This window comes from Phalangium opilio, unplaced genomic scaffold (genome assembly GCF_054372755.1).
Source record: "Phalangium opilio isolate 3A_F unplaced genomic scaffold, DU_Popi_V2 ptg000041l_1, whole genome shotgun sequence".
Taxonomy (NCBI): Eukaryota; Metazoa; Arthropoda; class Arachnida; order Opiliones; family Phalangiidae; genus Phalangium; species Phalangium opilio.
Window position 1 is genome coordinate 3,260,389 of NW_028324165.1, and position 27,375 is coordinate 3,287,763.

The window sequence follows — 27,375 nt, forward strand, 5'->3', positions numbered from 1 at the left end:
ATATTTCTAAGCAACTATTTCCGCCTTCTCGGTATTAAGTCTAATTTTGAAGGCTACACAGCCAAAAAAATTTATTTATATCGTATGTGTAACATATTTAAATGTTTTGGACAAAACGTTCACGCTTTTTATGTTATTTTTAAGATTATACATAACGTATACTATATTTGAATTGTAGCACTTAACGACCTTTCAGCCTCTTGAATTATGAAACTTTCCCAAGGGTCTTCACTCCTTTCTTATCATCGCTGGTGCTTATTTCAGCCAAAAATACTTTGACAATAGAGAGTGAATGCGATGACGAGTTAAAGAGGTAACTTGTCTGTACGCAGCGTCACCTAGCATTTGATTCCCTGAAAACCCGTTAAATATTTTGAGAGCAAAGAAAAGTTTAAAATACGACCGTTCGATGATATACGTCGTTTTTATATTTTATACATTTTCTGTGGGGAAAGTCAATGAGAAACGTACAACCGGGTTCAAATATTAAACTGATTATAAAAGGGGGTGTACAACGTCATATTTGAAAGAGTAACGAAGAAAAATGCTTGAAATGTGATCAGGCGCAAGTGTCATTTAATCGTGCATAAACGCATTCATGGCAATGAAAAACGCTTCAAATATGATCAGTGCTACCAAAAGTGCACTTATGGTGCTACTATGGGTGGCTATAACTTTTTTCTTAGGTAAACATACTTAATCAACGCTGCTTTTTACCCCTCCGAGTGACATATTGAGAGTTACTGTGTGGGACGTTTCTGTGCCTGTCTGTCTTTTGTTACAATAGAGTACGTTCGCAGGTAGCATATGGAAGTAAACGTGTTCGCGTTTTCCAATAATCGGGGAAAATTGTATTTCACTATGTCAACTGTTCTTCTTGAGTACCAATCCACACTATTCCTTCATCTGCCTAATCTCTCGTACATTCCACATAAACCGAATCTGTTGCATTGGCTTCTGGCGTACATCTATTCCGTATCTTTGAGATTAGCTTCTACTTCATTGCCATCGTTAGATTTAACGAGGAACGTCTAGCCTCCAAGGGCGAGCTTACACAAAATGTACCCAGAATTTCGCTATTCATCTTCAAATGATTGCCTGCACCTCCATTATTATCGTTAGGGGTAACATTACTTGAACTGTCTAAACTCCACGTTGCGGGACTTGCGCATCTGTTCTTATCCTGTTCGTTAATGATTCATAACAATTATGAACCTCCTATATTTTAATTAAACCAGTCCTACATTCTTCAACATAAGTTTCATCATTCAGTAAGTTCTAATGAACCACCTTAAAATGATTTAATGAAAATTAATTCGAGAGCAAAGGAAAGTTAAAAGTACAACCTTTCTGGTTTCGAGCCAAGGTTTTCCCCCATTTAAGATGATCTTCATCCCCTTTTTGTTGATATGATCGTTCACTCATCGGCTAACGCCTTTGATCAACACACCTTTTTTCTCTGTAACACTGCGTTTTCGTACGCACTACCTTTTTTTATGAAGTTCGCTTGAATGTTATTGTATTTTGATACTAAATTATAAATGAAGTTTGTGAGTTTTATATTTTCTGTGGGGTTCAAATATTCAACTGAATATAAAAAGGGCCTAAAACGTCGCATTAGAAAGATTAAAGAACGAAAACTCTTCAAATGTGATCAGTGTGACTATTCATGCAAGTATAAGTTTGATTTCATCAAACATCAACGCATTCATAGCGGTGACAAACCGTTCAAATGTGATCAGTGTGACTATGGATTCACGCAGAAGAGTTCTCCAAACATTCATCAACGCATTCACAGTGGTGAAAAACCTTTTAAATGTGATCAGTGTGACTTTGCAAGCACGCGGAAGGATAATTTGATCGTGCATCAACTCATTCACAGTAGTGAAAAACCCTTCAAATGCGATCAGTGTGAATATGCAAGTGCGTGGAAGATTAGTTTGATCGCACATCAACGCATTCACAGTGGTGAAAAACCCTTCAAATGTGATCAGTGTGAATTTGCCAGCAGGCACAAGTGTTTTTTGATCAGACATGGACGTATTCACAATGGTGAAAAACCTTTGAAATGTGATCAGTAGGACTATGGATGCACTCAGAAGAGTAATTTGAACATACACAAACGCATTCACGGTGGTAAAAAACCCTTCAAATGTGATCAATGCGACTTTGCTTGTAATCGTATGGGTAATTTCATCATACACAAACGCATCACAATGCCGGTCCCTTAAAGGTCCTATAATTCCTATAAAAGCCTATATCTTTAAAACTGTCCTATAAATTCCTATTTTTTTTTTGGCAAAAGTCGTCAAAATTCCTATAATTTTGAAATTTACGCAAATTTTAAGCAACCCATAATTTAAACCAGGACTCGGGTCTAAAAATGTTGGTTTCCTTTCCTATTATTATAGCTTAACTAGTTAAAATCTTGGCATTCTCGCTTTTAAGTAGTGTGCCTGCACAATTGTACATATTTAATACCTCTTTGTAAACTTCATGTGAAGAGTGGTTCTTTCTACCCCAAAATGTTTTTTGTTTCATCCAGGCTTATTTAGTTCAAGATCAAACTTAGTATGGATGAAATCAGAAGAAAATAGGGGAAGTGGGTAGCTTGGGCAACTTCGCGAGGCGTCCCGTTTACGGATTTTTCGCGCCATTTCCCTCCCCGTGGGGGTGAAGAGAGATAGGATTTTTACGCGCATTAACACACGAGTGACGTGATTCTGTGGACAGTACGGTCCTACGCCTTCCAACTGACTAGAGGCGTCTGCTAGAGGCAGTGAGGCACTCAGGCAGAATGGCAGAGGCTGGAATCGAGTGGTAAGTACTAAATTCATAACTTATTTTAAAATATGTCTTTATTTTTAAATACAAGGGTATTTCTAAGTTCCAGGGAAAAAATTAACTTGTCCGAAGTTTTAAACTGTGATAGGGAAGAGTTCAAAGTAATAAAGTTGAATCCAAGTTGTTGTAGTTTGATTTTTAACATTGGGATTGGTTTGGGTAGATCTTACTTTTCCTTTCAACACAGCCTGAGTTTTCTTATCGGTAGTTTCCTTGCACGTTAAATCACACTGCGTACTCTTAACGACATTCATTTTATTAAATAACCGAATTTTCGTCCTTAATTAAACCAATATCCGCATTAACCCGTTGCCTGACGTAACCCTAACTCAAACTGAAGCACAGCAGAAATATAAGCAGACTACACAAGTTAGTTCCACAGTTTGCTACATGGTGACGTTCGCAATGAAATCTGGTACTATTTTATGCTTCGCGCCGATTGGCCAGATTCAAATTTTAAGGGTGGTAGGGGAATCGACCATTGTAAGTGAGAATCACTGGACGACTTGTATGGCTCAAGGCTACGGCTACCCACTTCCCCTATTTTCTTCTGATGAAATCTATAGGGTCGCATTAAAAAGCGGGCCAGAAAAAAATCTTCAACTGTGATTATTTTCCTGGTGTTTCTTTGGAAGCGCACCTCGTGTTATTTGCAAATTGGTAAAAGAAAAACCATTATATGTGATCAATGTGCCTTAGGAAGAACGCAGAAGGCTTGGGAGAAGCATAGGCAAATAGAATGGATTTGATGGCCGCGTAAAATTTCTTTTATATCCTATATGGAACATATCTAAATGTGTTGGACAAATCGTTCACACTTTTTGTGTTATTTTTAAGATGATGCTTAACGTATATTTGAACTGTAGCACTTACAACCTTTCATCCTCTTGGATAATGAATACAGGGTGTTTCTGAAAAGTCCATCACAAATTAAGGGGCGTGTTTATGGGACCAAACTGAGCGGAAAGTACCAAAGAACATGGGGTGTACAACATTTTGTTACGGAGATATGGCCTTCCAAACATTCGCCCCTAAAACAAGGAAATATCCAAAAATGAGGAGTAACACTAAAGACCGACTAACCAGCTTGTTTAAAATTACTAGACAATTTCAATAGCCTTTAATCGAACAATTGATTTCTACCTTTACTAATCAGAAGCGTATAAATGAGTAGAAGTATGCCTACGGTGGTAATGTAAAATTAATCCCAAGTGACATGATGTTTCAAGATCTTCCCAGCACCAAGTAAAATGGTTCTGATTGAAGGGACTTTTATTAGCACAGCGTAAACAACGTTATTTTCAGGAATTAGTCCAAATGTCCACGGGCGGCATTACAAAAACGAGGCAGTCTTTCGAATGATACTTGGACATGTTGGAAGATCCCTGGCTTGTTCCTGTTATCTCAAACCGTAAAAAGCTACGCAAATCTTCATCATCACGGACAACACTCTTGTACGTTAGGTATGACCTTGAGAAAACCTAAAAGGACATCTCGAATGTATTTGAAAAACCCATCTCCAATTAAGGGGCGTGTTGTTTGTTTCAAACAGAGTAAACTCGCCCAGAGAACAATTACAATGCAGAGCCACGTTTCGGCGTTAATGGCCCACAAAGGTGGTCCCAAAAACAAGAACAAACTTTAATTTGTTTCGTTCAGTAAGTGTTTCATGTGTCATAGATAAAACGCCATGATTTATGCACGAAGAAAATGAATTTATTGACAAGTTTTAACATTTAATTGCAACTAGTTACAAAAATTGTTCAAAGTGTTCACCACCCGCGTTAAGGCACACATTAGCACGTCTTACAAATGATTCCCTTACACGTTGAAAAATGCCTGGAGTTTCGCGAATTGTTTGACAGCCGTGAATTATTCGTCGACGTAGCTCTTCAACATCGGGCACTTCAGTCTAATAAACTAAGTCTTTCAGGTGGCCCCAAAGAAAGAAATCACAAGGGTTCAGATCGGGTGATCGAGCAGGCCACTCCACAGGTCCACCTCGACCTAACCACCGCAAAGGGAAGGTCGCGTTAAGATCATTTCGGACCGCGATGCTGAAATGTGGTGGTGCACCATCGTGCATGAACCACATTCTGTTTACCAAACCTAAGGGTACGTCTTCGAGTAGTTCCGGTAAATCGTCCCGTAAGAACTGCAAGTAAGCCACACCGTTTAACCTGGGCTCTAGGAAATATGGCCCAATTAAATTGTCACCCACAATACCACACCACACGTTTAAACTGAATTGTACTTGGTGACTTCTAACGCAAGTTGCGTGGGGGTTTAGCTGGGACCATTGATGTTTATTATGTAAGTTAATAATACCATCCCGTGAAAAGTTAGCTTCGTCAGTAACCAACAAATCCCGTGGGAAATCGATATCGTTTACTTTAGCCAGAAACCACTGACAAAACGCCGTGCGTCGTGGGTAGTCCGCTGGATTCAAACCTTGAACTTTTTGAACATGGAAAGGATGAAACCGGTGGCTTCTGAGGATTTTCCACACGAGCGTGTGGTTTACGCCTAATCGGCGACCAACTTGGCGGGTACTTGATTCAGGCTCGTCCTCGAAAATGGTGAGAACTTCGTCTTCTACGGCCTCTGGGATGTCTCTCGCTCTAGGTTGAGGTCCAGCCGGTTGGATTCGTCCATCTTGCCTCAAACGTCTGTCCACAGCCTCGAACGTCAGTCGATTTGGTAGTCGCCTCTGCGGAAATCTTTCCTGATACAAGCGTACAGCTGCAGCGGCATTCCCCTCGGCTAGTCCATACATTAGGTGCATATCCGCATATTCGGCATTTGTGAAGAAAGGCATTGTAACAGACTTCGTTGAATTATGAGTTTAATAAAACAAACACATGTACGTGAAACCTCTTTTATTCCTTTCTTAAAAAACATAGTGCTCTGTTTTAGTGCTCTGTTTTTTAAGAATAGGCGAAGTTCTCACTATTTTCGAGGACGATCCAAAAACAAGCAGCCGCCAATTGGTTTGCTGATTAAGAAAAAACCACACGCAACTTGCGTTAGAATTCACAAAGTACAATTCAGCTTAAACGTGTGGTGTAGTATTGTGGGTGACAATTTAATTGGGCCATATTTCCTAGAGCCCAGGTTAAACGGTGTGGCTTACTTGTAGTTCTTACGGGACGATTTACCAGAACTACTCGAAGACGTACCCTTAGGTTTAATAAACAGAATGTGGTTCATGCACGATGGTGCACCACCACATTTCAGCATCGCGGTCCGAAAACTTGTCAATAACATTTTCTTTGTGCATTAATCATGGCGTTTTATCTATGACACATGAAACACTTACTGAACGAAACAAATTAAAGTTTGTTCTTGTTTTTGGGACCACCTTTGTGGGCCATTAACGCCGAAACGTGGCTCTGCATTGTAATTGTTCTCTGGGCGAGTTTACTCTGTTGGAAACAAACAACACGCCCCTTAATTGGAGATGGGTTTTTCAAATACATTCGAGATGTCCTTTTAGGTTTTCTCAAGGTCATACCTAACGTACAAGAGTGTTGTCCGTGATGATGAAGATTTGCGTAGCTTTTTACGGTTTGAGATAACAGGAACAAGCCAGGGATCTTCCAACATGTCCAAGTATCATTCGAAAGACTGCCTCGTTTTTGTAATGCCGCCCGTGGACATTTGGACTAATTCCTGAAAATAACGTTGTTTACGCTGTGCTAATAAAAGTCCCTTCAATCAGAACCATTTTACTTGGTGCTGGGAAGATCTTGAAACATCATGTCACTTGGGATTAATTTTACATTACCACCGTAGGCATACTTCTACTCATTTATACGCTTCTGATTAGTAAAGGTAGAAATCAATTGTTCGATTAAAGGCTATTGAAATTGTCTAGTAATTTTAAACAAGCTGGTTAGTCGGTCTTAAGTGTTACTCCTCATTTTTGGATATTTCCTTGTTTTAGGGGCGAATGTTTGGAAGGCCATATCTCCGTAACAAAATGTTGTACACCCCATGTTCTTTGGTACTTTCCGCTCAGTTTGGTCCCATAAACACGCCCCTTAATTTGTGATGGACTTTTCAGAAACACCCTGTATAATAAAATTCCCTCTTTCCCATCATCGCTGGTACTTCTTATTTCGACCAAAAATACTTTGACATGTATCTTGTCATTTCGCAGCGTCACCTAGCATTTGATTCCCAGAAAATCCGTTTTTGAGAGCAAAGAAAAGTTTATAATACGACCGTTTGATTTTCGAGCCATTACGGTTACTTCTCCATTTAAGTTGATGTTCGGCCCCTTTTTACCTCTCCGTGTGACGTAGTCCAGAAGAGGTTCTATAACGGCCGTGTGTGTGTGTCTGTCTGTGTGTCCGTTGTTACACCCACGTGACCGCGTTCGCAGTTTGCGTATCGGAGCAAACGTGTTCCCAATTTCCGGACCGCATTGACAGTTCACAGAAATTTGGAAAATTGTATTTCTCTCCGTTGGCTACTCTATACTTGAGTTCTCACACCACCATGTTTGGTCTTCGTCCATCCCACATGAACACCAGTTTCGTACTTTTCTGGCTTCCAACACACACCATCTTCTGCTCTTTGTCAATCCTACCAGTGTGCACTTACACTGGCTTCTAACACCACCATCCACTGGTCTTCCGTCTATTCCACATAGACACCAATCTGTATCATTGGCTTCTACCCCATTATCATCGTTTGGTTTTAGGATATACGCGGCGATCAGCTAGGGTTACGAGAAACGTCTAGCCTCCCTAAGGTGGGATCGCCATCAAAGGTTTTCGCAAATGCGCTTTTTCCTTACTATTATAATGGAAACGAATCGTATATATACCCCAAAATTTGAAGAAAGCGGGCAATATTAGCAAAGTTTGAGATGATAATAGGTATAACTTTATTTTAAACGATTTAAATATTATTAATGTTAATTATTGAAGATTAAAATAATTAAAAATAATTATATTTATTTAAATATTAAAGATAAACCTCTCGTGCAAAGAGAGAGATTATCATTGTCTCCTATATCTACCAAAGCCCGTGCATGCGATATATTTCCTTCATTGCCTCCTATATCTATCAAGGCCCGTGCATTGTGATATATTTCATTCATTACCTCCTATATCTATCAAGGCGCGTGCATTGTGATATATTTCATTCATTGCCTCCTATATCTATCAAGGCCCTGCATTGCGATATATTTTTCAAAACAACAACAAAAATGGGAAGCTCCTCTCAGAAACATAATAATTTCTTTTCTCTGTATATGAAATGAAAATATGGATAATATTGCGCTCCTTCTTTAATGGTATGAATCCTTGCCTGTTTATTAATATTTTACGTAGGAGTAATACGTTTTTAGCGAAGTCTAGAGAGGATAAACATAAGCGAGATTGTTTCGGAAAAAAAATACTGATTCCACTAATGGGTTTATACTCCTTGTTACTGTTGTATAGAGTAATCATGATAAAAGCTTAAAAAAGTACGAGAGGACAGACCTTTTTTATCCTCTTGTTTTATTCTTAATAAGAATATAAAACATTTATTTTGTATCAAAAAATATTTTTTGGTGCTAAGATTGCTTTAAAAAAAATCCAAACGGTTAGGCATTGGCACAAGTAGAATAATCTTACACCAAGTTCCTATGTAAGATTTTTTGCCGTAGCCTCTGTGTCTGAAAGTTCTGACGTTAAGCTTTTTAAAGTTCCCAACGGAGCTCGCGTGAATGGAGAGATAAAATTTCTGAAATATCGGCCACGACCGAGAACGAACTTTTGAAGCAGCGCTCCACAGCGGTGGAGAGTGAAGTAAAACAGGCGGGGCTAATTTTTTATCCCAGTAAGTTCAAGCATGGAGGGTTCATCCAAGTGCACGGTGTTTGCGTTTTTTATGGCAACGGTGTATCGTGTGGAGTGCAAACGTTTTTAAAGAAAGTCGACGGAATTATATTTTTCTGGCGCGGAAATACTCTTGAGTTTGTTTTGAGAGCCTTTTATCCATTTCTAAATTAATACATTTACACCCGATTCGTTATTCGTAACTTGCTCCGCCATAACGTAAACTCCGATCGTCTTATAAGATATCCGTCTCTCTATTGGCCGAGAAGCTCATCGCAAGCGGACCCAACCTCCAATCCAAAAATTGAAGTTTCGTACATTTTTTAAGGGGGGGTGGAATTTTTTAGTGAGAGCCAGCTTTCCGCGGCTGATGTTAGTTGGCGCCGAGAAAAAATGTTAGGAAAGAAAAACTTTGGGTGTTCAACCACCATTTACTCTACAGTAGATACATTCGGCCTAGCCTTGGGATATCAAGTTTTAGGAACACTCGAGATGAGACGTTCGTTAGAGAGAACCTGACACACAATACCCTCATTCCAAGGCTGGAAAGCTATGTCCTTTTGGATCATCTCCTTTTGGCATTGGTAAAAAAGACAAATGATATTTTTCAAATCTAAAGAGATAACGCCCACCTAGTTGAAAACTGCCCTTTTTTATCCGCGGGAGCCATTCTTAATGAGAATTTCGATGCTAGTAGGTTGTCAATTAAACTACCGGTATATTATTGTTGTTGGAAATTGGATATTAAGTCAAATTAAGTGGTTGTAAAGAACCAGCAGGTTTTTGCCGCTTCTTTTTGTGAGTATTTGATTTTTATATGTAAAATGGAGGAAGATAATGTTGAGAGTAAGGATGAAATGCGGAAGCGCAAAGCGCGGGAAAGGATGAGGGCAAAAAGGTCGACGTTTTCATTGGATACTTAAGTTTATATAATCTTCTCCACACGGAGAGGTAATATTTTGGTTTTCCCAACTTGTAATTCATATATGCTCGTTTACTCATCGTCTAACGATTTTGATCAACACACGTTTTTTTCCTGTAACAATGCGTTTTCGTACGCATTACCTTTTTTATGAAGTTCGCGTGAATGTTATTGTATTTTTGATACTAAATTATAAATGATGTTTATGGTTTTCTATATTTTCTGTCGGGAAGGAAGTCAAGAAGAAACGTGAAAAGGGGTTCAAATTTTCAACTGAATATAAAAGGGCTCTACAACGTCGCATTAGAAAGGGTAACGAAGAAAAACGCTTCAAGTGTGATCAGTGTGACTATTCATGCCGGTATAAGTGTGATTTGATCAAACATCAACGCATTCATAGCGGTGACAAACCGTTCAAATGTGATCAGTGTGACTATGGATTCACGCAGAAGAGTTCTCTGAACATTCATCAACGCATAATATCACAGTGGTGAAAAACCCTTCGTATGTGATCAGTGTGACTTTGCAAGTACGAGGAAGTGCGATTTGACAATACACCTACGCATTCATAGCGGTAAAAAACCCTTCAAATGTGATCGGTGCGAATATAGATTCAATCGGAACAATGATTTGATCAGACATCAACGGCTTCACAGTGGTGAAAAACCCTTCAAATGTGATCAGTGTGACTATGCAAGCACGCAGAAGGGTAATTTGATCGCGCATCAACGCATTCACAGTGGTAAAAAACCCTTCAGTGGTAAAAAAACCCTTCAAATGCGATCAGTGTGATTATGCTTGCACCCGGAATAGTGGTTTGATTGCGCATCAACGCATTCCCAGTGGTGAAAAACCCTTCAAATGTGATCAGTGTGACTATAAATGTACACTGAAGACTCATTTGATAGTACATAAACGTAGAATACACATGTGTGAATAGATGGATTTACATTTTAATTTTCAAATGTGTTGAACCAGTTGGACAAAAAACCATATTTCATCGTCTTCTGTAATGAATGGGCCAAAACTGTGTATATAATAATCCATTAAATTTCTCTAATCTTAATTGTATTGCGCCTCCACAATTCTACATATTTAATAGCTCTTTGTAAACTTTATGTGAAGAGTGGTCGTTTCTACCTTAAATGTTTTTGCTTCGTCCAGGTTATATTTAAATCAAGATCAAACTTGGTATGGATGAAATCTTTAACGTCACATTAAAACGCGGACCAGAAAAAAATCTTCAACTTTGATTAGTGTTTCTTTGCAACAAGCCATTTACAAATGGGGGGGAAAACCCTTGTTCGTGATCAATGTGCTTTATAAGGAACGCTCTAGACTTGGAAAAAGTATGGGCAAATAGAATGGATTTGAATACTACACAGCCAAAAAAATCATTTATATCCTATATGGAACATATTTAAGTGTGTTGGACAAAACTTTCACACTTTTTATGTTATTTTTAAGATTATGAATAACATATATTTGAACTGTAGCACTTAGTACCTTTCATCTAGCTGTTGAATAATGAATATAATAAAATTCCCTCTTTCCTTTCATCGCTGGAAAACGCAGCAAATGTGATCAGTGTGACTATTCATGCAAGTATAAGTGTGATTTGATCAAACATCAACGCATTCACAGTGGCGAAAAACCCTTCAAATGTGATATGTGTAACTACGGATGCACACAGAAGATTAATTTGATCGCATATCAACGCATTCACAGTGGTGAAAAACCCTTCAAATGTGATCATTGTGACTATGCTTGTAATCGTAAGTTTAATTTGATCACACACAAACGCATTCACAGTGGTGAAAAACCCTTCAAGTGTGATTTACCAGGGTAACTGTAATTTATGATTTTATCGGGTAACTGTAATTTACGATTTTATCGGGTAAATTACGAAAATGGTCATCATCGTTGAAAATACCCACCCAATTCATATTTCTTTTTTTCTGGAAAAAGGTCTAAAAGCTCCATGTTTTAAATCGTGTTACACTTAAAATTTTGCTCTACCCGCGCATGCTTACTTATTTTTAAAAATGAAATGAAAACGCTTCAAAAAGTGGTTTATTTTTATTATTTAGCATAAAAACAATCAATATAACGGTAATTTACGCTGTAGATTACGGCATAGTTTACCATTTTACAAAATGACCGTAGTTTTCGAGCCCTAGTCGTGGATCTTCATTTGCGTCTTTTATTACTTTAACTTCGTCATCAGCTTTCAAACTTGTTTTTCCAGTACTTAGTAGGTATATCACGTATAGAGATTTAATGAGTGAATTTTATTGTTTAATCATTTTGTAACGTACATTTTATCACTTGTTTATCAGTATAACTTTGCATTCAAAATTGTATCGGTGATCAAATTTCAATCTAAATATATTTTCGTAAGTTGTTTGTTTTGCGACGAGCCCCTAGCCTGTTAAGAACGTACTATTCTGGACCCGTAACATATTTAAATGTGTTCGATTTTTTTTATGTTATTTTCAAGTTTATGCATAACGTATATTTGAACTGTAGAACTTAACGACCTTTCATCCTCTTGGATAATGTAGCAAACCCTTAAAATGCTTCCTTTCCCAAGGTTCTTCATCATCATCGCTGGTACTTTCTTCAGACAAAAATACTTTGACAATAGAGAGGGGGTGCCAGAACGAAATAAATTGGTAACTTGTCTTTACGCAGCGTTACCTAGCATTTGACTCTCAGAAAATCCATTGGTGAGAGCAAGGAAAGGTTTATAATACGACCGTTTGATTTTCGAGCCATTACGGTTTCTTCTCTATTTAAGTTGATGTTCGGCCCCTTTTAATTCGTACATGCTCGTTTACTCATCGGCTAACGATTTTGATCAACACACCTTTTTTTCACTGAAAATCCGTTGTTAATGGTGAGAGCAAAGAAAGGTTTATAATACGACCGTTTGATTTTTGAGCCATTACGGTTTCTTCTCCATTTAAGTTGATGTTCGGCCCCTTTTAATTCATATATGCTCGTTTACTCATCGGCTAACAATTTTGATCAACACACCTTTTTTTCTGTAACAATGCGTTTTCGTACGCGTTACCTTTTTTATGAAGTTCGCGTGAATGATATTGTATTGATACTTAATTATAAATGATGTTTATGGTTTTCTATATTTTCTGTAGGGAAGGAAGTCAAGAAGAAACGTGAAAAGGGGTTCAAATATTCAACTGAATATAAAAGGGCTCTACAAAGTCGCATTAAAAAGGGTAACGTCGAAGAAAAACGCTTCAATTGTGATCAGTGTGACTATTCATGCAGGTATAAGTGTGAATTGATCAAACATCAACGCATTCATAGCGGTTAAAAACCGTTCAAATGTCATCAGTGTGGCTATGGATGCTCGCTGAAGGTTCATTTGATCACGCATCAACGCATTCACAGTCGTGAAAAACCTTTCACGTGTGATCATTGTGACTATATATGCATGTATAAGAGTACTTTGATCAGACATCAACTCATTCACAGTGGTGAAAAACTCTTGAAATGCGATCAGTGTGAATATGAATGTACGCTTAAGGGTCATTTGATCAGACACAAACGCATTCACAGTGGTGAAAAACCCTTCAAATGCGAACAGTGCGTATATGCCAGCGCGGACAAGGGTTCGTTGATCAAACATGAATATACTCACAGTGGTGAAAAACCCTTGAAATGTGATCAGTGTGACTATGGATGCACTCAGAAGAGTAATTTGATCATACACAAACGCATTCACAGTGGTGAAAAACCCTTCGAATGTGATCAGTGTGAATATGAATGTACAAATAAGGGTAATTTGATCAGACACAAACGCATTCACAGTGGTGAAAAACCCTTCGAATGCGATCAGTGTGAATATGAGTGTACAAATAAGCGTAAATTTATCAGACACAAACTCATTCACAGTGGTGAAAAACTCTTGAAATGCGATCAGTGTGAATATGAATGTACGCTTAAGGGTCATTTGAACAGACACAAACGCATTCACAGTGGTGAGAAACCCTTCAAATGTGCTCGGTGTGACTATAAATGTACACAGAAGATTAGTTTGATCGCACATCAACGCATTCACAGTGGTGAAAAACCCTTCAAATGTGATCGGTGTGACTATGCAAGCACGCAGAAGAGTAATATGACAAAACATAAACGTAGAAGACACGTGCATGAATAGATGGATATACATTTTAAATGTGTTGGACAAAAACCTTTGTTCATCCTCTTCTCTAATGAATGGACCAAAACTGTGTCGCAATTTTCAGAACTAATTTGAATTGAACTGAGTTTTATTTTCAAGTCCTATAGATAGTTTTCACACATGGAGGATTCATACCATATCACCAGGCCAGGCTACCTGGAGGACAAAAGCAGACGGATTTCTGTCCTCCAGGTAGCGGCCTCCTGGTGTAAATGGTATGAATTCTCCATGTGTGAAAACTATCTATTTAACAACATAACAATAATGTTACTTTTCATAGTTAAAGCAGGACTTCAGGGTTATAATGAACTTCTGGTTAAAGGGATATAATTACATTTGGCTTTTTTTCCTTTCTTTCTTTCACAACAATTTAAAAAATACAAAATATATACGTATATACATGTATATACACTTTTTGAAAACACAATTTTTGTTAATTGTTTTCTAGATTTAAGACAAAATCTTACTTTTGAAAATAGTAATATGTTGTGCAAATGAAAAGTTAATTCATTAAAATTGATACAACTACCAGCAAGTGCCTAGGAAAATTTTAAGAAATACTCGGCGACCAACGAGGTGGGGTATTTTGAAAAATAGGAGCTTCTAAATGTTAACTATTCGCCGCCGATGTTAGGGTAAACTATTCGTCGATGCTAGGGTAAACTATTCGTCGATGTTAGGGTAAAATATTCGTCGATGATAGGGTACACTATTCGTCGATGTTAGGGTACACTATTTGCCGATGTTAGCATAAACTATTCGCCAATATTGGGCCGAACTATTCGCGATTAATCATGTAGTTGAACATCTACAAAGGCCTAAATATTCGGTATTCGATTTGGAATAAACTATTCCATTCGGTCATGATTCGGTATTTGATATGGAAATTTTTTGGTATTCGATCCGGTAATCGGCTCGATACCCAAAAAGTAATATTCGCCCACCTATATTTCGAAAAAATGTAGTCGCTGTGAAAACAACGTTTTTATTATACAGTTAAATAATATCACGTTTATATGATACAGACAGTGTTATTATCGCTTATCCATTTGTTTTATATTGCAATTGAAATTTTGCTTGATCCTCTTCGAATTTTTGCTTGTTGTTCTTCAAATTTCTTGGCGTCAAAACCCCGAACTTGATTTTTCGCCATTTCATTCTGGTACTGTTTTATCATTTCCTCTTGTTTAGCTTTCTGTTCAGCTTGGAATTTTACCATATCGAAGCCTTTTCCCCCCCTCACTTTGCTGTTTCCACTTGGCTTGCATTTCGTCTTGTTGCGCCTGAAAGTAGACAAGATTTTATCGCAAGTATGTCAAAGGCATACAGAAATAACTGGAAGTGAGAAAGTGGTTCACTTTGTCTTTTTAAAACCTACCTAGCTCTAATTTGATGACAAAATTGAAATAAAAAAAAGTCCCGAATGCCTCAAAAAACCGAACTAATTTCACTTCGACGAAATAATAAAATAATATCAGAATTAAGATAAGGGACTAGAAGTATAGAGGTAACCAAATTCTACAATTGGCGAAAGTGAATAATCTAGTGTAGGCCCGATGGAAGCGGCATAAAATCCTCAAATTTATTCACTATTGCCAGGATCTATTACCAATAAGTTTATAATGCCTCTAAGTAGAGAAATGGCTGCTACTCCTATGGCAATAGTGTTTGTCTGGCTCCCTTTAATGAAATCCTATACTCTCTCCGTATCATTTATCACCACAACTTCAATACAAAATTGTACTGCCTAGCCTATCGTTTCTTTTATTCCTTTCAGAATGTTTCAGGACTGAAACCGCCTCTATCTCACGAGAGAGAGGGATTTTGGGGTTGCTCAAGTAAAATTCGTTACCCCCAATGCCTGCCTATACGAAACGTAAAAATCTCCTTTATCCTATTGGATGATTTTTTTCACGTGACCCATTTAGTAATCGTCTCGACCGCTTGGTGGCTGCACCAGGGATAAGGGAGGTTAGATGGATTGGAAATGATGAAGCAGGGATAAGGGAGTTGAGATGGATTGGAAATGATGATGGGCGACCTGCGGCACCGTATCTCTCCCAATGTACCTCGCGCACGCCCCTACCCTTCGGTAGGCGATTGCTAAGTGCTGCCGCGTATCACCATTTTATTTGTATGAGAACTAGCTTCTATTTTTAAGATAGAGGGAGCGCCCTTTACAATTTCGTCCGGTACGAGTGACGTACGACCCTACCTAACCGCTGAGGATGCTGGGAGGACTATGGTGCCGTAGGTGGGGGTACACAGGCAACGCTATAGGTATGGGGGTTTCCACTCCATTCCTCTCTCCTTCAAGGATGAAGGGCGACCTGCGGCACCGTATCTCTCCCAGTGTACCTCGCGCACACCCCTACCATTCGGTAGGCGATTGCCAAGTGCTGCCGCGTAGCGCCATTTTATATGTACGAGAACTAGCTTCTATTTTTAAGATAGAGGGAGCGTCCTTTACAATTACGTCCGGTAAGACCCTACCTAACCGCTGAGGATGCTGGGAGGACTACGGTGCTGTAGGTAGGGGTACAGAGGCAACGCTATAGGTATGGGGGTTTACACTCCATTCTTTTCTCCTTCAAGGCTGCACCGCGACCGAAATTTCAAAATTTTCTCTCTTCGGATCTTAGCGCTATACAAGTTCTGACGTCACAGTAGCCTGCCTAAGATGCCCAGTTTTAACCCATATTTGTGTACTTAGAGGCATGATAAACTTATGCCAATGCTAGAGCACTTTACTTCTAGTCCCTTATCTCACTTCTGATAATATTAAGGTACCTAGAGGGCTGATTGTCATCGACCATGTTACTTTGCTTCGTAAAAAATCATGCTGGACATGGAAGATTCCTTCACCAAAGTGCCTAATTACTTAATGTTATTTCTGTTTGCGTTTGATCGTTGAAAGAGCTAGGAGTAATTAGGTGATCCACCAAAAATTTGGCTCTTAAAGGGATAATGAAGTACAAGTTAGTTTTCAGTTATTAAAGGCGTTAAAATATGCATCAAAACCTAATAATAACTCGCCAAAACGTTCCCGTTAATTTACGGTAAACAGGGTTCATACAAACTTGGAAAGCTCAGGGAAATATATGGGGGAAAAACCTGGAAAACTCAAGGAAATATATGGGGGGAAAACCTGGAAAACTCAAGGAAATATATGGGGGAAAAACCTGGAAAACTCAAGGAAATATATGGGGGAAAACTCAAGGAAATATATGGGGGAAAACTCAAGGAAATATATGGGGGGAAAACCTGGAAGACTCATGGAAATATATGGGGGAAAAACCTGGAAGACTCAGGGAAATATGTGGGGGAAATAACCTGGAAGACTCAGGGAAATATGTGGGGGAAAAACCTGGAAGACTCAGGGAAATATGTGGGGGAAAAAACCTGGAAGACTCGGGGAAATATGTGGGGGAAAAAACCTGGAATACTCGGGGAAATATATGGGGAAAAAAACCTGGGCAACTCGGGGAAATTGGTTTTCCAAAAGTTAAACCAATGTTCAACTACTACATTATCTCGTTAATACTTTCTTTTCAATATACTTACTTCAAATTTCTCTTGCCCTTGCCATTTGTTATTTGGTTTGGTAACGGGTAAAATCAAATCCCTCTGTTGAGTTGCAGCAAGAACCGAAATTGTTGCCAAAACAAAAAAGATCACGAAAAGTTGAAAGTACAACCTTTCGAGTTTTGAGCCAAGGTTTTTCCTCGCCATTTTGGTTAATCTTCATCCCCTTTTTGTGGATTAGGTGGAATTCATAAACGTCGGACGCAACGCAATTTAGTACAGGCAAAGGCAGGGCGTCGTGCGCAAACATCCGCCTTTTGCGCACGACCGTCTGCCTTTGCCTGTACTAAATTGCGTTGCGTCCGACGTTTATGAATTCCACCTCAATCGTTTACTCATCGGCTAACGCCTTTAATCAACACGCGTTTTTTTCTGTAACACCGCGTTTTCGTACGCATTACCTTTTTCGCATGAATGTTATTGTATTTTTGATACTAAATTATAAATTATGTTTATGGTTTTTTTATATTTTCTGTATGGAAGGAATTCAAGAAGAAACGTGAAAAAGGGTTCAAATTTTCAACTGAATATGAAAGGGCTCTACAACGTCGCGTTCGAAAGGGTAACGAAGAAAAACGCTTCAAATGTGATCAGTGTGACTATTCATGCAGGTATAAGTGTCTTTTGATCAAACATCAACGCATTTATAGCGGTGAAAAGCCGTTCAAATGTCATCAGTGTGGCTATGCAAGTACGCAGAAGAGTTCTTTGAATATTCATCTACGCATTCACAGTGGTGAAAAACCCTTCAAATGTGATCAGTGTGCCTATGCTAGTACGCGGAAGTATCATTTGATCAAACATCAAGGCATTCACAGTGTTGAAAAACCCTTCAAGTGTGAACAGTGTGATTATGCCAGCGCATGGAAGACTAGTTTGATCAGACATCAAGTCATTCACAGTAGTGAAAAACCCTTCAAATGCGATCAGTGTGATTATGCAAGTACGTGGAAGGGTGATTTGTTCAGACATCAACGCATTCACAGGGGTGAAAAACCCTTCAAATGTGATCAGTGCGACTATAGATGCACGCGGAAGTATCATTTGATCAAACATCAGCGCATTCATAGCGGTGAAAAACAGTTCAAATGTGATCAGTGTGACTATCGATGCACTCAGAAGTGTAATTTGATCAGACACAAACGCATTCACAGTGGTGAAAAACCCTTCGAATGTGATCAGTGTGACTGTAAATTTACGCAGAAGAGTAATATAACAGCACATAAACGTAGAAGACACATGTGAATAGATGGATTTATATTTTAAATGTGTTGGACAAAAACCTTAGTTCATCCTTTTTTCTAATGAATGGGCCAAAACTGTGTCGCCATTTTCAGAACTAATTTGAATTGAACTGAGTTTTGTTTTCAAATCCTTTAAAACAATATAACAATTATATAAAAAAGGACTTGGTTTGCCCAAGCCTAAAATCAAAACGATAAGAGTTTTTTCCAGTTGACTGAAGCGCGGATATTTTATTTTTCTATATAATTTTAAAGACAATCTGTATTTTACTACTCTTTAATTCAATCTCCTGATTTTACTGGTAATGGATTTATTTCCTATAAATTAATTGAAATAAAATATTACTTATCTCAGATTTTTCAACAACAATTCCATTTTCTTAAAAGTTTTATCATGAAAAATCTGAGATAAGTAATATTTTATTTCAATTAATTTATAGGAAATAAATCCATTACCAGTAAAATCAGGAGATTGAATTAAAGAGTAGTAAAATACAGATTGTCTTTAAAATTATATAGAAAAATAAAATATCCGCGCTTCAGTCAACTGGAAAAAACTCTTATCGTTTTGTTTTTAGGCTTGGGCAAACCAAGTCCTTTTTTATATAATATCTGTTCCTTCAGTCTTTATTTGTATTAATCTATTATAAAATAATATTTGCCTGAAATGCGAAATTTTTCACTTCTAGGACGAGGTTAAAAATGGTTCTACACTTCTACTAATTCTTATATGATACGGCTCACAATTCGTTTTATAACCCGAGCTATATAGCCAACTTCAAATAAAACCTGCCACGATTATTAAACTATCAAAGCCGTATCTTTTACAGTCCATTTTACGATTGCAATTATCCATGACATTGCGTGCACTGCCCTTGTACGTTTACAGTGATTGGCACCGTGGACAGTTATTTTAATTAAAATACCTAGGCCACAGGTCCAGTTTTAAAAATATCCTTATTTCCAACACTGATCCATCTATCCTTCCAGCTTTTACAATCACCCATTGCATAGACTCACTCAATAGTCTGCCTAAGCATGGATTTATAATAGAAGCTTACGCTTCCTGGATATTTCACTCACCTTAAAACGCGCACAACATTTATTCCTCGTCTGAAATAGTACCAGCCTGGCACGCGCGTTTGTGACGTAGAATTTGAGGTAAATTCAGAGGGGGTTTGAAGTTTTTCACGTGATCCAGTTCTAATTTTGAGTAGCGCGCGCGAAATTATTTTTAGAAAAAAGTTTGCCTCAATTTCTACGTCATCAGCCCCCAGTCCCCACCCGCGCGAATTTTTGTGACATAAATGTGTTAAAAATCAAAATGCCTTACTGAAGGCTACAGGGAAATATCCATGAAGCGTAAGCTTCTATTATAAATTCATGGCCTAAGTAAGGCAACTTAAGCCTTGGTCGAAACTAACATCTAAAATATAAATTAAAAAGGTATCTTAAGTATAGAATTTCAGCCGAGACACATAATTAAACGAAAATTAGACCCGCCAGAGAAGTTTTTAATAAATATAGTGTTATATTTATTGAAAAATATCAAGTTAAAGTTTCAAGGCGGTGAAATGGCAAATTAGCGTCGTCTACTGTAGAGTAACGAACAATTAGCGTCGTCTGCTGTAGAATAATCTTTTGAGGTACTTACGTTTTTAATTAAATTAACATACTTAGACTTAATTAAATTTGATGAAACTTGAAAAAGGCACACCTTGAATAGTTACTTGTTAATTTAAAAGTATTCCAAAAGCTAACTTCCATGTAGTTTTTAAATGATTCGATGTACAGGAGCACCAAAAACCCCATGTTATTCCTATGGGAAAATCGGCAAAAATCTGTGAATTTTCATTTAACATTACGGGAGGGTGTGGGATCTTATCTAGAAGGGCCTACCGGCCCTCTAGAATAATGTTACTTTTTACCTCTCCGAGTGACGTTTGTCACGGAGAGGTTCTGTAACGATCGTGTGTGTCTGTCTGTCTGTCTGTCTGTCTGTCTGTCTGTTGTTACACCCACGTGACCGCGTTCGCAGTTTCCAAATCGGAGCAAACGTGTTCGCCATTTCCGAACTGCTTTCACAGTCACGGAAATGGCTACTCTATTTGAGTTCTCACACCACCATCTTCTGGTCTTTGTCCATCCCACACGGACACCAGTCTGTACTTACTGGCTTCTAATCACCACCATCTTTTCATCTTCGTCCAATCCACTTGGACACCAGTCTGTACATACTGGCTTCTAATCACCACCATCTTCTGGTCTTTGTCCATCCCAATTGGACACCAGTCTGTACATTCTGGCTTCTAAACACCACCATCTACTGGTCTTCCGTCTATTCCACATAGAAACCAATCTGTCTCATTGGCTTCTACTCCATTATCATCGTTTGGTTTTAGGATATACGCGGCGATCAGCTAGGGTTACGAGAAACGTCTAGCCTCCCTAAGGTGGGATCGCCACCAAAGGTTTTCGCAATTGCGCTTTTTCCTTACTATTATAACAGAAACGAATCGTATATATACCCCAAAATTTGTAGAAAGCAGGCAAGAGGGGTACCCTTCACTTTAAACGTCAATATTAGCAAAGTTTGAGATGATAATAGGTATAACTTTATTTTAAACGATTTAACTATTATTAATTTTAATTATTGAAGATTAAAATAATTAAAAATAATTATATTTATTTAAATATCTTCTATATCTATATAAATCAAAGTCCTGACTGACTGACTGACTGATAATCAACGCCCAGCCCAAACCGCTTGCCCTAGAAGGCTGAAAATTTGCAGAAACGTTACTCATGAGTAGTAGGCGCGTACTAAGAAAGATTTTTCCAATCCGCTGCCATCTTAAAAAATGGCGCCCAGAAATGTAAAATATCTTCTCTATGCAACTAAGTCCGCGCGTTTCAACCGATTTCACAAATATTTTGTACACGGGTTTCCTTTAACCTATAGACGGGATGAATGGTCTTTTGGGTTCGAATTGTTGCCATCTTTTTAAATGGCGGCCAAAAACTTAAAACCCTTCTTTATGGAATAATGTCCGCGTGAAAAGTAATAAAGAAATGTTCCGACGGGCTGACGGGCAACGCCGAATGCCTTCGCTCCTAGGGTGCTACAAAATTATTAGTCGTCAGTAAAATCTATCCATTCCGTGTATCATTTTGATGGAAGTTCTTATTACAAGCGAGCGACGCCGCGGGTAACAGCTAGTTAAAGATAATCTTGTTTCTCAACTCAAAATTAATACGGAAAGAGTTAAAAAGCAGTCTATGTTTTTGTCTGTGTGTGTCCGTCCATTGTTACACTAGTGCGTCGCGTTAGCAGTTAGCCTTGTGTTGATGTGTTAAGAAATCATACAGAACCTTAATATTCCCTTTTTCCATAATATAAAGTGAATATGTGGAAGTATTTTTCGTAATTATGATGCATTTAGTACTTTTGTAGCTTTAAAGCTCTGTTTCATTTTGATATTCCAAAGATATTTTTTTAATATTGTTATTTGAAATGGCTGTTTATATATTACTTAAGCTATACTACATCTGTATATAGAATAATCCTTGGTTTAGTAATTTCATGAAGAAAACTAAGACCTAGACTCCGGCGGGTATATTAAGTATCATCCGCAATAGGCTTAGTGAAACAAAGAGTAAAGAATTGAGGCCTGAGGTGAAGTAAACTTTGGGCTTTGATTTTATTGTCTGAAATGAAGAGACATCAACGGTTCAGAGTGAGCCGAAAGTTAAATACACTACAAATAATCAGGTTAAGATTTTATAATAGAAGAAAAGATCATGGTGGCAATTAGAATAGTAAAAGGGCTAATGGTAAACGGGTAGTAGCTACAGACTCTTTATTCTCTTTATGGTGCGCATTGACTATTAGTGCGTCTAGCTACAATTTAACTTTGGTGTTATTTAACGTTAACATTCATGTTGGCAAACTAAGAATATTATTGAGGTGAGACGAGACGATAGTGTTTACACTGCAAACCAGTTGTGAATGTAGCTATCAGAATATACGGTAAACAGCTGAAGCGTAGACTTCATTTCCTGATCTTTTCCCCATTGTCTTATTTCCATGTGTCCAAGATTTATCCTTATTGGATGTAAAATGTCGTCTGCTTTACTGTATTATTCGCTATGCTTGGAATACTGCTTCAATATTTCTTAAATTTTTATTTCAAAAAAGAGAAATAATTCCATATATAGGTAAATAAGTTTGTAGTAGTAGACCTCTTGACTCGGAGAAGTAATATTTTGGTTTTCCCAACTTGTCATAGTTAAAGGGATATAATTACATTTGGCTTTTTTTTCCTTTCCTTCCCAACAGTTTAAAAAATTTAAAATATGTATGTATATGCATATAGGCCTATATACACTTTTTTAAACATACAATTTTTGTTAATTTAGCGTTATCTAGATTTAAGACAAAATCTGAGTTTAAAAATACTAATATGTTGTGCAAATGAAAAGTTGGTTCACTAAATTAGATAGAAATAACTATTCGCCGATGTTAGGGTAAACTATTCGCCGCCGATGTTAGGGTAAACTATTCGCCGCCGATGTTAGGGTAAACTATTCGCCGCCGATGTTAGGGTAAACTATTCGCCGCCGATGTTAGGATAAACTATTCGCCGCCGATGTTAGGGTAAACTATTCGCCGCCGATGTTAGGGTAAACTATTCGCCGCCGATGTTAGGATAAACTATTCGCCGCCGATGTTAGGGTAAACTATTCGCCGCCGATGTTAGGGTAAACTATTCGCCGATGTTGGGGTAAACTATTCGCCGCCGATGTTAGGGTAAACTATTCGCCGCCGATGTTAGGGTAAACTATTCGCCGCCGATGTTAGGGTAAACTATTCGCCGCCGATGTTAGGGTAAACTATTCGCCGCCGATGTTAGGGTAAACTATTCGCCGCCGATGTTAGGGTAAACTATTCGCCGCCGATGTTAGGATAAACTATTCGCCGCCGATGTTAGGATAAACTATTCGCCGCCGATGTTAGGATAAACTATTCGCCGCCGATGTTAGGATAAACTATTCGCCGCCGATGTTAGGATAAACTATTCGCCGATGTTGGGGTAAACTATTCGGCGCCGATGTTAGGGTAAACTATTCGCCGCCGATGTTAGGATAAACTATTCGGCGCCGATGTTAGGATAAACTATTCGCCGCCGATGTTAGGATAAACTATTCGCCGATGTTAGGATAAAAGGGGGTCTACAACGTCACATTTGAAAAGGGAAACGAAGAAAAATGCTTGAAATGTGATCTGTAGGGAAGGAAGTCAAGAAGAAACGTACCACAGGGTTCAAATATTCAACTGAATATAAAAAGGGCCTAAAACGTCGCATTAGAAAGAGTAAAGAACGAAAACGCTTCAAATGTGATCAGTGTGACTATTCATGCAAGTATAAGTTTGATTTGATCAAACATCAACGCATTCATAGCGGTGACAAACCGTTCAAATGTGATCAGTGTGACTATGCAAGCACGCAGAAGAGTTCTCTGAACATTCATCAACGCATTCACAGTGGTGAAAAACCTTTTAAATGTGATCAGTGTGACTATTCATGCAAGTATAAGTTTGATTTGATCAAACATCAACGCATTCATAGCGGCAGAAGTGGATCATATTACAGCTCCCTAGAAGTACAGGACGATATAACATTGCTGCGCATCAGCATTGTCTCCCAGCACTGAAGTTTAAAGGGTATATGCGAAACGCAGCGGCGAATTTGTGAACTAAACCAAAGGAATGATTTTGGCGCGAAAGAAATTTTTAATAAGCGGGGCAAGCAAACGGAAGTAAGCGGTAGCCAATGAGGAAAGGGTTTGAGAGAGAAGAGCGCAGAAGGAAACAAGTTGTTCCATACAAAGTGTTGGGTTGTAAATATTATAGTAGAAGTCCACTTTATTTTTCCGATTTTAAAAAATAACTGGCGGTCTATAGGTATTTCGCGCAATTTTTAAACGCTTGTGTTGAAAAGGAAATTAATATGAATTCAAATGATCAAAATCGCCTTCAACAAGCTAGATATTTTTCAGTTTTACAGAACGTTTTAGTCGCTTTTAAAATCACACAAATCGTAGGCGTTTTTCCTAATTAGCAAAGAAACATAAGCCATTCTAAACAAAATTATAACGCGATAACAAACTTCACACTAATCACGACACTGACGGCTGTCTGACAGCCATTACTATCAACCGGAACTTCCGTAGGTTAACGTAACTCCAGATCCGGGTTAAAGGGCAAACTATACCTGCAAAACTGAGCTATAGATGGCGGGCTTAGATGTCTTGGAAGAAAACGCTGTTTACAAAAGCACAACCTACGTCCAGAACTTATAGGGAGCTGTAATATGATCCACTTATGATAGCGGTGACAAACCGTTCAAATGTGATCAGTGTGACTATGGATTCACGCTGAAGAGTTCTCTGAACATTCATCAACGCATTCACAGTGGTGAAAAACCTTTTAAATGTGATCAGTGTGACTTTGCAAGTACGTGGAAGTGCGGTTTGACAGTACATCAACGCATTCACAGCGGTGAAAAACCCTTCAAATGTGCTCGGTGTGACTATAAATGTACACAAAAGATTAGTTTGATCGCACATCAACGCATTCACAGTGGTGAAAAACCCTTCAAATGTGATCAGTGTGACTATGCAAGCACGCAGAAGAGTAATATGACAAAACATAAACGTATAAGACACATGTATGAGTAGATTGATATACATTTTAAATGTGTTGGACAAAAACCTTAGTTCATCCTCTTCTTTATTGAATGGGCCAAAACTGTGTCGCCATTTTCAGAATTAATTTGAATTGAACTGAGTCCTATATAACAACTTAACAATAATGTTACTTTTCATAGTTAAAGGGATATAATTGCATTTGGCATTTTTTTTCCTTTTTCTTTCCCAACAATTTAAAAAATACAAAATATATACTAAATACATGTATATACACTTTTTGAAAATACAATTTTTGTTAATTGAGTGTTTTCTAGATTTAAGACAAAATCTTACTTTTGAAAATAGTAATATGTTGTGCAAATGAAAAGTTAATTCATTAAAATAGATACAACTACCAGCAAGTGCCTAGGAATATTTTAAGAAATACTCGGCGACCAACGAGGTGGGGTATTTTGAAATATAGGAGCTTCTAAATGTTAACTATTCGCCGATGTTAGGGTAAACTCTAAACTATTCGCCGATGTTAGGGTAAACTCTAAACTATTCGCCGATGTTAGGGTAAACTCTAAACTATTCGCCGATGTTAGGGTAAACTCTAAACTATTCGCCGATGTTAGGGTAAACTCTAAACTATTCGCCGCCGATGTTAGGGTAAACTATTCGGGGGAGGGGTGGGGTGGAATTTCAGTGTCAACAAGAACCAGGCTAAAATTCCAGTTGAGAAACGAACAACGTGTGTTCACGTTTGTAGCTTATTGATAAAGACCTAATCACGTGGTGTTATGCCATCGATCGTTAAAGAATGCACTTGATTTCAGCATTCAAAATCGTTGGCTTAACAAATATTGATGTGTCGAGAAATTTATGTTGTTGAAGACACGAGGGGCCAGTCACTCAGCTCAATCAGTGTTCCTTTGGACACAAAGACTGAGCAGAGAGAATTCAGAAGAGGAGTGGAAGGCCCTTTGACTCTATTAAACGTGATGACGCTAAAGATGTCGCGTTGAGCTTTTTGGGGTAGGCGAGTTTCCGGTCACATGTTCTAAAATCTCTCTGTTACAAACGCATCATACCGGAAGTCGACCTGCCTACATAACGTTTAGTAGACGACGTTGCGCTCCATTCCAAACCACCCTTTCCACTCCCCTTCTAAATTCTTTCTGGACTGAGTGGAAACACTCATACCTATAACGTTATGGCGCTACGCGGCAGCACTTAACAATCGCCTATTCCGAAGCGAGGTACACTGGGGCACTTTACCTCTTGACAAAAACGGATTTATGGGATAAGAACGTCGGATCGTAGCTTTAGCCTCTAGTACCATCCTCGCATACTTTATTGAGAAACTTCGTCTGATTATATTTTGACTCCACCCACAAATTCGATCTCTAGAAGTAGCTATATACAGAATTTGTGGGTGGAGTCAAAATATAAGCAGACGAAGTTTCTCAATAAAGTATGCGAGGATGGGGAGTGAATTCGCTAACTCCGACGTTCTTATCCCATAAATCCGTTTTTGCTCTTGATAATATTAAAGAGAATAAATAGGAAGTTAGGAACTCATGTATAGTGAACTTGAACGGAGATGCGAACCGTATTCTAAAAGAACGAGGTGGAATCTGTAATTTGAAATATTTCTGAATGTTCTTATGACGTCAGTACACCTTTTAGTCTATTTGCCTAGAGCTTTATTCTTCGATGTTGAAATTTTTGAAGAATCAACATGAAGGCATATTTTCGAGGCCCTTGGAAATAATTTGCCTTTACGTTTAATTATGAACTCTTTTTCAAGCCATATTTAATAATTTGTTCTACTATAGAGAGAACCAATAGACTAACCTCTTGGGGTTAATGTTGGTCACTTTAAAATTGTATTCTGACTGTAAGTCAACTTACTTTTTTGGGAAAGTATCGATAAGGACTTTATTTTGGTACTTAAATCACCTTTACCTTTCATTTTCACTTTGAAAGATCCTCATTTCTATTTCTAAATTTCTGTTCAATTGCAATTTTACACCAAAACTA

General features: G+C 38.2%; 2 protein-coding genes and 1 long non-coding RNA gene across 5 annotated transcripts in view; all 3 read left to right on the forward strand.

The window, feature by feature from the left end:
* Window positions 1-27,375, forward strand: part of LOC149679383 (uncharacterized) — a 49,821-nt gene that overhangs the window by 13,188 nt on the left and 9,258 nt on the right. The gene's annotated exons all lie outside the window — the stretch shown is intronic.
* On the forward strand, window positions 72-4,302 carry LOC149679384 (uncharacterized). Its single transcript, XM_089835126.1, has 2 exons — window positions 72-2,820; window positions 2,888-4,302. Exon 1 carries the CDS (start codon window positions 1,542-1,544, stop codon window positions 2,079-2,081), a length of 540 nt encoding a protein of 179 aa, XP_089691252.1. The 5' UTR covers window positions 72-1,541; the 3' UTR covers window positions 2,082-2,820; window positions 2,888-4,302.
* LOC149679385 (uncharacterized) lies at window positions 10,809-12,940 on the forward strand. The gene is made up of 2 exons (XR_016365754.1): window positions 10,809-11,375; window positions 12,759-12,940. It is a non-coding gene; the product is annotated as an uncharacterized LOC149679385 (long non-coding RNA).